Source organism: Danio rerio, chromosome 11 (assembly GCF_052040795.2).
Source record: "Danio rerio strain M-AB ecotype USA chromosome 11, GRCz13ab, whole genome shotgun sequence".
Lineage (NCBI taxonomy): Eukaryota > Metazoa > Chordata > Actinopteri > Cypriniformes > Danionidae > Danio > Danio rerio.
Window position 1 is genome coordinate 29020165 of NC_141031.1, and position 12028 is coordinate 29032192.

Below are 12028 nucleotides of genomic sequence, written 5' to 3' on the forward strand. Positions count from 1 at the left end.
TTAAAGACTGAGCTTACACTTAGCAGATTTGATAATTTTCTTATAACAAATGTAATTCCTGAGTTTACAATTTAGCCTTACAATTTTGACACTTTTTTTCAGATTTTTAAAAGTTTTTTTGGAGTTTATCTCTCAATATTGGCATTTTCTCGCAGTTCTGAGTTAACATCTCTTAATTGTGACAACTTGCAAATTGACAAATTTTGAATTTGTATGAAAAAGGGTCAGAATTGTGAGTATATATTTATAAATACATGTATTTGCATCAACACCTTGCAATTATTATTTTTTTCTCAGAACTGTAAGAAAAAAAATCTGAATTGTGTTTCTGATCAAAGATCTGAGAAATATTTACTCAAAATTGTAAAAAAAAAAAAAGTCAAAACAGTTAAAAACAGTTGAATTTTTACATTTTACAATAAGCTTCCAGGCTCTTCTCTTCTCTTCTCTTCTCTTCTCTTCTCTTCTCTTCTCTTCTCTTCTCTTCTCTTCTCTTCTGTCTTGTTTACACTCCTCATGTTCTTTCCAGCTCCAAACGTCCCCCCTCCTCCCCCTCCCATGAGCTCTCCTGACGGCTGGACGTCCCATGAAGTGAAGAGCAGTAAGAAACGCACCCCTCCTCCCCCTTTGATCATCCGACACAAGCGCACCTACTCTGAACCTTCCCCTCAGGTGCCCCCCAGCCCTCACTCCACGCGCCAGGGACCCGCAGGTACGTGCCACTCCTCCAAAGAAAAAGCCATCGAATCTTCTGTAATTAATGAATTAAACACGCCCGCCCCACCCCCAGACCAATATGTGAGTCATTTTTCATTTCACACAGTTCACTGATGAAGAACATGAACAACTCACTGTGTGATATAGTTTATATTGTGGAGCGATTTGCCCCTAAAATTCAAGATATTGGGGCAAAAATGCCCTCAGTGATTTTCTTATTTGCATAATAGGATTTTGTTTTACGCAATCTCTAACAATGGCTGCTTTATCCTGATTAACACGAGTGCAGATGTGATATTGACTTTATACAACAGCTCTACAGATGAGAAGTAAATATTCTGATATATGTTTGACAGTATTGTCAGTTTCTGGGAAGCACAGGGGCTCTGTGGTTAGCACTGTCGCCTCACAGCAAGAGGGTTGCTGGCTGGGCCAGTTGGCTATTTCTGTGTGGAGTTTGCATGTTCTCCCTGGTTTTCCCCACAGTCCAAATAAATACAGTATAACTGAATTGGGTAAACAAAATTGACCTTAGTGTATGAGTGGGTGTGTAATATGAGAGTGTACTGGTGTTTCCCAGTAATGGGTTGCAGCTGTGTAAAGCATATTCTGGAATAGTTTGAGGTTCATTCTGCTATGGCAATCCCTGGTAAATAAGACACTAAGCCAAACTTTTCAGCTTAGTCTATTTTTAGTAGTCAAAGGTCGCCACAGCTGAATGAACCGCCAACTTATCTATTATATGTTTTACACAGTGGATGCCTTTCCAGCTGCAACCCATCACTGGAAAAGTTTATAAACAGTTTTGTTAAAAATATTACCTATTAATCAGAAGTTCATCTCAAATCATCACACTGCAGTTTTCTTTCCGAATCAGTCAGTCAGTTTTGAACAAAGTGAATGAACAAATAAATAAGGCAACGATTTACTCTGTAAATATTCATCATTTATATTTTGTGTCTTATTTAAAGGATTCTTTAATTGAACAAAATAATGTCATATTTACATATAAAGAAAAATTAAAGACAGGAACCTCTGTCATCAATTATTCATCTTTATATTGTTTAAAATCTGTATTAATCAAACTGTTTTACAGAACAATTTAATGTTACAGGAAAATACTTTGAATATTTTTGAATTTACAATAAATAATAAGTAAATATGTCTAAATACCAATATAGATTCAACTTCTAAAAAAAAGAGCTTGGTCATCATAGTCTAAACTTTGGTTCGTATTATTTATTTTTAAAACTATTTTTAAGTGTGGGCGTCACGATGTCGCATTGGTTAGCACGTTCGCCTCACAACAAGAAGGTCAGTGGTTTGAGCCCCAGCTGGGTCAGTTGGCATTTCTGTATGGAGTTTGCATGTTCTCCCTGTGTTTGCGTGGGTTTCCTCTGTGTGCTCCAGTTTCCCCCACAAGTCCAAAGACATGTACTACAGGGGAATTGGGTAAGCTAAATTGTCTGTAGTGTATGTGTGTGAATGGGAATGTATAGGTGTTTCCCAATGATGGGTTGCGGCTGAAAGGGCATCCGCTGCATAAAACATATGCTGGATAAGTTGGCGATTCATTCCACTGTGGCGACTCCTGATTAATAAAGGAACTAAGCCAAAAATAAGTTTTCATGTGCAATTTTTTAAAATAAATTGCATTTTATTGGATGGATTGGAATTGATTGGATTTTATTTTATGAACCCTGCAGAGATGTTATTGCCAGTATTCATTATTTCAAATTTCTTTTATTAGGTTTTCTACATGTAATATAAATTACAACATTCATTTATAGTATAATTATCCTTCCATGTTGTTGTTAGCACTACTCCAAATAAACACTTCCCTCCCTTAATAGCCTATAACTTACCATTGAAAAAACTTAATAAACATAATTAATTAGTAAAAGAAGATAAACAAAAATGAAAATGAATAATACTGTACATTTGTATTTATATATTAATGCCCAGAATCAAGAGAGGCATTCCCACAACATGTGGATAAAATCCGCTGTTGATTGCTTGCACCTATTACATGCATCACTGACAGAGGGGTTTATTTTGGCAAGTCTAACATTAATATAGTAATTTTTTTACATTATAAAGTTACACAAATTTATTTTTCAATCCCTTTTTGCTTTCTGTATTAAGACTATGGAGTACCAACAGGTCCGAGAAGCTTCGGTGGTCCAGACTCACCTTTCCAGAAGTGTGTGTAAGTGCTTTTTAAAAACATAAATGCTGACCTTGATATCTGCTGAAAGACCCAAGGAAAGAAGAAACAACAACAACAACAACAACAGTGTTTTTATAAAAAGGCAACTAGTTATTTTGTAGACACTTTTACAGATACTTAAAGAAAGTGCCAAATGTGAGCTAAAGTGGCATTAAATAAAACAGAAATGCACACCATTTGGCTGGTAGTTTTATTGCAAAAAGCAAACATGAAATAATTATTTATTAATATTATCAACCCTAAAATAAATAGTCTGCCATTCAAATGTTTTGTGGTGAATAGGATTTTGAAAACCTTTTTAAACACATTTGAATGGTTTTAAATCATTTTTAATCTTGTTGTTTTTATTTTCTTACATTGATTATCTTTTATTTTCTTATCTTGTTTATGTAAAGCACTTTGAATTACCATTGTGTGTGAAATTTGCTATATAGAAACTTGCCTTGCCTAAACCGTTGTTGTTATTATTTATAATGAAAACTGTGATGTAATTTTTGACATTCAGACATCCATGTTGTTAGTAACTACCACGCTAATCATAACAATTTTCTGTTTCAGCTCAGGGTCTCCCAAATACCCCACATCCACTCTGAACTCCTTATCTGAGCTCCCAGAGCGAGGTGATTGTGCAGTTGTCTCGCAGTCTTTTCAGTCAGGTTATTTTAGCTTATCACGGCTCCATGGTGTTGTTGTTAAATGTGTCGTGCTCATAATCTCTGTCAGCAGGCTTTCGAGCAGACGGGGAGAGCGGCTCCTCGCACTTTCTGTACCAAACCCCTCAGCCCATGGGCAGTGCTGGACATCACACCCCGGGCCTATCGCCCACATCGCCTCGATCCTTCAGTCTGGAGGCCAACGGAGGCTCTTCCTCATCCTCCTGCCACTCTGCTCCGCACCCGCTGCCCAGAAAAAACCTGGTGAGGAGAATGACCTTCAGCACACAGTAAACACCATTGCTCTTACTTCTCTGCAGGAGATACACTCTTTATACTCTCCATATGCACCAGACACTTTCTTATTAATGCTCCATGCTTCTAAGAAAACATGGGCAATTCTGAGTGTACTTCACACTGGGGAGTGAGATGGATAAACCACCTGTAAAAAAACACACTCTGCCCTTTCTGTGTTCATGTACTTGTCTTTATGTGTGTATATTGATGCTCTCTGCCAATCTGTAGTGTTTTTTTTTTTGGATAAAAGTGTCTGCTAAATGATTAAATATATAATTTTTTATAGATTGCACTTTCAGAAATCAGGTTTTGTAATGAGTTCTCAGCTATATTTCATGTGCTGCTCCATCCATAGTAGTCAAGGCATGTTTACATATTGGTAATGATTTTCACATGATGATCACATGTTTATGATTGACCATGGCTGGTCCTGCATTAGATAACACGTTTCTCCAATGAGATGATTCCGAAGTCACTAAAAATAACCAGTTTCTTACTTCAGTTATCTTCGTTCTTGAGAATCCCCCCTTTCACTCCTATTCATTCCCCCTTTTCCTTAATAGGGCGCCATGGTGGCCCAGTGGTTAGCACTATTGCCTTACATCAAGAATGTTACTGGTTCAAGTACTTACTGGGCCAGTCGACATTTCTGTGTGTAGTTTACATGTCGACGCGGGGTTCCCCTGGGTTCTTTGGTTTCCTCCTGCAGTCCTAAGGCATGTGACATAGGTGAATTGACCAAACCATATTGGCTTCATAGATGAGCTCTTAACGAGCTGTGTATCTCTCCATAGCAGTCTCTAATTTGTCATTAGCCATAAATAAACAGCGGAGTTCTCGAGACCTACCTGAGGTCAAACTCCCCTCTCGCCCTGCAAGCAGGAGGGACCCCCAGGCTCCAGGATCTTATGAGCTCAGGGCTGTCTCCAGGTACTGCATGCCAAACGTGCTTTATAATCAACTATTAGATAAGTGTGAACTTATTATATTTATATCTTGAATGGTTTAAGCCAGAAATGAAAGTTTACTCACTGTTTATCATTCATTCATTTTCTTTTTGGCTTAGTCCCTTTATTAATCCGTGGTTGCCACAGCGTAACGAACCGCCAACTTATCCAGCAAGTTTTTACACAGTGGATTCCCTTCCAGCCGCAACCTATCTCTGGAAAACATCCAAACACACACTCATTCACACTCATACACTACAGACAATTTAGCCTAACCAATTCACCTGTACCGCATGTCTTTGGACTGTAGAGGAAACCAGAGCACCCTGAGGAAACCCACGCGAGGGCGAACATGCAAACTCCACACAGAACCAGCGACCTTCTTGCTGTGAGGCGACATCACTACCTACTGCGCCACTGTGTCGCCTACTCACCATTTAGTAAACTTTTAAATTATTCCAGCCCTTTATTACATTATTTCAAGGATTATATTATTTCTTTATTATATATTTCCAAAAATGTTGGTGAGTAAATTATACAATTTACATTTTTGGTTGAATTATCTCTGTAAGTTTGGGTCTGTTTTGAAAGAATATTCAATGGGTAGTTCTCCCAAAACTTAAAATGTTGTCATCAGTTACTCGCTCCTCACTTTCTTTCTTCTGCTGAACCTAAAAGTAGATTTTTCAAAGAAAACTTTGACTTGAAACAAATAATATTTGAGTAAATGATGGTAGAATGTATGTCTTTGGTTGAATTATCTCTGTAAGTTTGGGTCTGTTTTTAAAAAAGAAGATTCAAACGATAGTTCAACCCAAAACTGAAAATGTCATCATTTATTCACTCTTCACTTTCTTTCTTCTGCTGAACCTAAAAGAAGATATTATGAAAGAAAGTATTGACTTGAAACAAATAATATTTGTTTTTCCCCCTATGGATGTCAGTGGTTACTGGTTTCCAGTTTTCTTTAAATTACCTTTTTTTTAGTTTTAGCAGAAAAAAAGAAAGGTTTAAAACCATGTGAGTGTAATAGTGAGTACATTTCCATTTTTAGGTGAACTATCTCTTTGATTGCTATACATTATAATAGAAAATAATAAGTTATATAACAGTAAATAACTGTATACTATATATATATATATATATATGTATATATATATATATATATATATATATATATATATATATATATATATATATATATATATATAATATCATATATATAATACAATATATATACAATAGTTTTTATAACTTATTTCTAATAACTGATTTATTTTGTCTTTGCCATGATGACAGTAAATAATATTTGACTAGATATTTTTCAAGACACTTTTATACAGCTTAAAATGGCATTTAAAGGCTTAACTAGGTTAATTAGGTTAACTAGGCAGATTAGGGTAATTAGGCAAGGTATTCTATAACGATAGTTTGTTCAGTAGATTATCGAGAAAAAAAATAGCTTAAAGAGGCTAATAATTTTGTTTTGTTTTTGTTAAAATGTTGTTTAAAAAATTTAAAATTGCTTTTATTTTAGCCGAAATAAAACAAATAATACTTTCTCCAGAATAAAAAATTTTATGAGACATACTGTGAAAATTTCTTTACTCTGTTAAACACCATTTGGAAAATATTTAAAAAAGAAAAAAAACATTTGAAGGAGGCTAATTATACTGACTTCAACTGTATGTATATATATATATATATATATATATATATATATATATATATATATATATATATATATATATATATATATATATATATATATATATATATATATATATATATATATATATATATATATATATATATATATATATATATATATATATATATATATATATATATATTTATATATATATAATAACAAGCTATAAGTCATGATAAAAAAGTTAGTTATTTAAAAGTAAAAAAGTTGAAGTAGTTTGTTGATATGAAAAAATGCACATCAATAGTATTATCTAAATGTATAAATTCTATTTTATTATTTATTTTGCTCTCACAATTTACTGTAATATTCTTACTTATTATATTTGTATTTTTCTTTGTTACCATCACACACACATACTTGTTTTCTGTGTTGTCAGTTTGACCTAACTTTACCTCATTCTGTTTCCCGCTGTCATTTAAGTCCATTAGTATCCACTGTGTGTATTCAGTTAATTAACAGCCTGTCTATTTAGTTCCTGTTTTCCCTCTAATTCTTGGTTCCACGTCTGTGTTTCCAAGAAGTTGGATGTGTGTGTGTGTTTGAGCGTTTTACTGTAGCTTATTTAATGAGTGTGAAATCATCTTAGTATTTCATTTTTATTCCTGCAGCACATCTGTGACGCATACAACTTTTATTTAATTTTTATCTTTTAGTATAATATAAAAAATTCCTTTGGTCGCCAAAAATGATATTAAAAAAAGCAAATATAAAGTAATAACAACACAAAAAAACACAAGAGCAGTTTTAAATATTCCTTTACTAATGCAGTATTTATTACTACAGTATTTTAATCTGCTTATTTTTAGCTTAGAATTTCTTTACTCGCTTAACTAGAAGTCAGGTATTTCACCAGCTGTTTTACACATCTGCGCTGACCTACCAGCCCCAAACTGGCTGAAACTAGCCTAGTGTCCCCATGGAAATGCATGCTGGTCTGGAGGAATGTTATTTTACTTTATGTGTCTTTGGCTGTTAGAAAGACCCAGATTAATTTGGGCGGTTCTTGACATGTTCCACATACTTGTGGTTTCCCATCAACTAGCTGACAGTTTATTGGAAAATCAATATTGGTGTGTGGTTTTGAAACTTGTTGTTTTTGTCTTGTTGTTTAGATGAAGCCGAAGCTGAGGCGCGTTAAAGCCATGTATGACTGTGTGGCGGATCATCACGACGAGCTCACATTCAATGAGGGAGACGTTCTGGTGGTGCTCGGAGAGGACGATGCTGATTGGTGGGTAAGTATGACAATGAAACGGCTGATTGGAGCTCAGTTCAAAGAGCTAAACGGTGAGATTGACCAATCAAATTAAAGTATTCCAGAGATTGTTGTTGTAATAGAACGGTAAAGTCATAACTTTAGGTTTAAAATGTATTTAGTCACCCTCAAGTGGTTCATAACCGATCCCGATATAATTTGAAGAATGACAACCATAATAGGAAGAAAATGACTGCTAAATGACTGAATGTAAATAGAAGCCAATGGCACTTGTGAATGTCTGATATATATTTTTTTTGTTTATGAATGAACAAAAGCCTTATGGGAAAAAATATATACAGTATATAATAAAAAACTTAACTGATGCATTCTACAAAGGAATGACAAAATCATATCAGAAACAAAATGCTACATAAGGATGAGTTTTATTTTATTATTAGAAAATAGTGCACATGTATTTGTATACTTGTATTTTGAATTGCGATTAATTTTCATATATATTTTATTAAACTTATGTGTTTTGACAGATTTTGACTTCTATAATCAAACCCGTTATATTAAATTAATAGAAAATAATATATTTTATTAATGTAATGTGTATATAAAAAATATAATCAAACATGGAGAGTCTCAAAAACCCTATGAGGAACTACTTTCTTCTGCCATTCATTCACATCTGCAGCTGACTGTCAGAACAGCAGAAACCGTTGCTCATTTACTGTACTAACGTCACTTTAGAGCTAGTATTTGAATGATTCTCTAACGTAATGTCTAAAGTGATGACAAAACAGGGGGTTTTGCTTACATTTTAAGATTATAAGGCTGATTAGCATAAAATGACATCAGTCTAGAGACATTTCCCAGTATTTCTCTGATCCAATCAGGATATCACAATAATTAACCCTGAAAAAGCCAAAGCAAAACAAACACTACAAGTTTCTGTGGTATAAATATAGCACTACAACATACAGATGAAAGAATGTCACTTAACTGCCTTATAAGGATTTGTTCAGCTGTAGTTATTATCTTGCGTTGAAAAAAATGCTGAGTTTTTTATGCAGTCTACCGTCAACCGTCACTTTCTTTGGTCTGCTTAGACAGGCTGATGACAGCCGATGAACTGAATCTCCGAAATTATAAATATTTAAAATAGGCACTATCCTTATAAAGAACTGCATAGTTGCAATCTAAACAACTGCATTTTTGACTAAAAAAGCATCAAAAGTACATTATATTGTCCAACAGCATCAATATTTGTCAAACTGTAGAGTTTCCTCTGCTTGCCGCTGTATGTGGGTGGAGTAATACACAAGAGTAAAGGGTGTAGAGGCTGTAAGAGTGCTGTTATTTGCAGAATATCGCACAGCTATCAGCCAATCAGATTCAAGAACTAGACAGAACTGTTGTGTATGTATATTTATTTATTAATGAAATAAAATTAATAATAAAATTAATAAAATTATTATAAATATATTATTCTAAAATTAAATGTAAATATTAAAAAATTCTGAGGGAATCAATGGGATTTAAGGATTAAAAGCTGAACCGCATTATACATCCTTGTTTTACATGCCAGTAAATATAATAAATGTTTCATCTTTTATTCCGGCCATTATTTTCTTTTGTTTTTGCTCTTTGATGTTTCGCTGGCATAAATGTCTGGAATTCCTTGTTACGGTTTAAGATGGTTTTGATGAGGAAGCGGCAGGAATCTTGTTAGCCTTTGACAGACTCATGCTGTGAGTGCAGATGTAGCCCAACATCCCATGGGAGCAGATGGAACTGATCAGAGTAAAGCTCTCAGGGTCCATGTTTTATTTGGTCTCCATATCTGAGTCAGAGGGCCGTCTATACATCTCCAGCAGCCTTGCCTAATATCCTGCAGACGACTGTACAGGAAAAAAAGTCTCTGGGTGGCACATCAAAAGAATACATTACTATGGAGATTCATAGAGAAGCACTTTGCATTAATAGGGTGACCGGGTTTCTCACTGTGGAATATGTTATGGACACGTGGGACAGAGATAGAAATACTTTCCAGTCTTTTCCATTTTAGAGTTTTGAATCCTGTGGTATCTGTTTTCATGCTACTTGTATTTATTTTATTCATTACACTCTAGTATTAAAGGGATAGTTCACCCCACAAATATATAAACTTATATACATTTCTTTCTTCTGTTGAACACAAAACAATATATTCTAAAGAATGTTGGAAAAAAGCAGACTTTGACAATTAATGTAAGAATAAAGAATACAATGCTGTTGTCAATTCCAACATTCATCAGTATTTCTTCCCTTGTGTTGAAAGAAACAGATGAAATGACCTCAAACACTTTTGGAACAAGTGGAGGACGAATATTGAATTTTTTTAGGGGTGAACTGTCCCTTGAAATTTTTTCCAGAACAGTAATATTGGTGATATGATTGGTCAGATTGCCTGTCAATCAAAGATCCTCTGATGGGTCAGATATGAGTAGTGTGAAAAAGGAAGCAAGATAACCATGAAAAGCCTATTTTAATGGTTTTGGATCACTCATTTATTTTCTGTCATTACATAAAAAAGGAGTAGTGTAAACATTCTGCAAAACGTCTTTTCATTTTTGTTGTAAATGACGGCTGAATTAATTTTTTTGGGGTGAATTATCCCTTTAATTTACATGTTCTTGCACCTATTCAATAAAGACTAGCATACATTTTCATATTTTTTGATTTACCAGTAAAACTTTTAAACAATTAAGATAAAAATGAGATTTTTAAATAAAAATTCTGCCATTTTTTACTCACCTTCATGTCGTTCCAATTCCATGTTACACCTTTGTTTTTTTTTTCAAAACACAAATAAGGATATTGTAGCTGAAATCCAAGAGCTCTCTCTTTTCCTCCATAGACAGCAACGGTCCAGAGACATTCTAGAAAAGAAACAAAAAACAATGTGAAAACATTCCATGTGACTTCAGTGGTGGAACTGCAATTATACGCAGCTCCATGAACACTTTTGTGCGCTAAAAAAACTTTGTTGGCCTAAATCTTCACCGTTAGATTAGTGCACTTAAGTGTTCTTGCAGCTTTATATGATTACAGTTCCACCACTGAAGTCACATGGAGTATGTTTTTGGTTCATTTTCTGGACTCTCGGAATTGTTTCTGTCTATGAAGGATGAGGGAGCTCTTGGATTTCATCTAAAATGTCCTTATTTGTGTTCTGAAGATTAACAAAAGTCTCAGGGAATTAGAACGACATGAAGGTGAGTAATAAATAACTGAATTTTCATTTTAGGTTGAACTAACCCTTTAATTAAATCTCACTGGTATATTAAAAAAAATATCTTAACTGTAGTATCAAGAACATACGGTATAACTTGGATAACTCTTTCAAACATTTTTATTCTGTCATAGTTTATAATAAAAAGAAAGAGAAGTTTTGCAAAATGTTCACACAATGAAGGGCTCAAGGAATTAGAATGACACGAGGGATTCATTTTTAAAAAACTTTTATTTTAAGGTTTTTTTTAAGTACAACAGAAAAAAACAGACATTATTGCCACAGAATATACACACTTTGCAGGTAAATATAATAGGAATTGCCATACACGTGGGTTTAGCTGTTGGAAATACAAAATGTAGTGTTACATAGTATGTAGACATCAAAAAGTCCTAGAACAGTGGTTCTCAAACTATTTTTACCAAGTACCACCTCAGAAAAAAAATTGTCACTCCATGTACCACCATAATCACCAGTATTAAAATAAAGTAGCATATCAGTCGGTTCTTGTCACGTGACTCGCCGTGCAGCATTCTAAAAAGACGTTTTCAACTCGGCACGCCTGGAATATACATGCGCGTTGTGCTGCAGTACTCATCTTGCTAATCAGTTGGTTAAATTTTGGCACTCAAGTGACTAAGATGTAACAAGAGAAATTGGTCATATTTCAAAATAAAAGTTTTTTTCCAATAAATGATCGTACAGACTCAGATTATAAATAAAACGGAAATAATTAATGATTTTTTATGCGACCTGGTACCAATTGACCTATAAACCGGTGACGGTCTGTGTCCCGAGGGTTTGAGACAACTGCTCTAGCAAGTATCTTCTCTCCAAGCACCACGCACCTCTTTCTCTAGTTCTGCGCCAATTGAATTGATTTTTTAGCAGCTGATTATGCGATGCACGAAAGTAAACATTTTATGCACAGCGGTTTGATTGTAGGCTTACAGCCAATGCTGATCACATTGGTGCTATTGTGCAAATTAAAT

General features: G+C 34.3%; 1 protein-coding gene across 7 annotated transcripts in view; it reads left to right on the forward strand.

The window, feature by feature from the left end:
• Positions 1 to 12028, forward strand: part of unm_sa1614 (un-named sa1614) — a 91546-nt gene that overhangs the window by 73663 nt on the left and 5855 nt on the right. For 3 of the 7 annotated variants that reach the window (XM_087273748.1, XM_087273750.1, XM_087273747.1), the window contains 5 exons: positions 530 to 712; positions 2863 to 2926; positions 3506 to 3567; positions 3671 to 3864; positions 7671 to 7793. In XM_087273748.1, the coding sequence (XP_087129874.1) occupies positions 530 to 712; positions 2863 to 2926; positions 3506 to 3567; positions 3671 to 3864; positions 7671 to 7793 (626 nt within the window). The remainder of the gene's footprint in view (positions 1 to 529; positions 713 to 2862; positions 2927 to 3505; positions 3568 to 3670; positions 3865 to 7670; positions 7794 to 12028) is intronic. The other 4 variants (XM_087273751.1, XM_087273749.1, XM_087273752.1 and 1 more) reach the window with 3 other exon arrangements.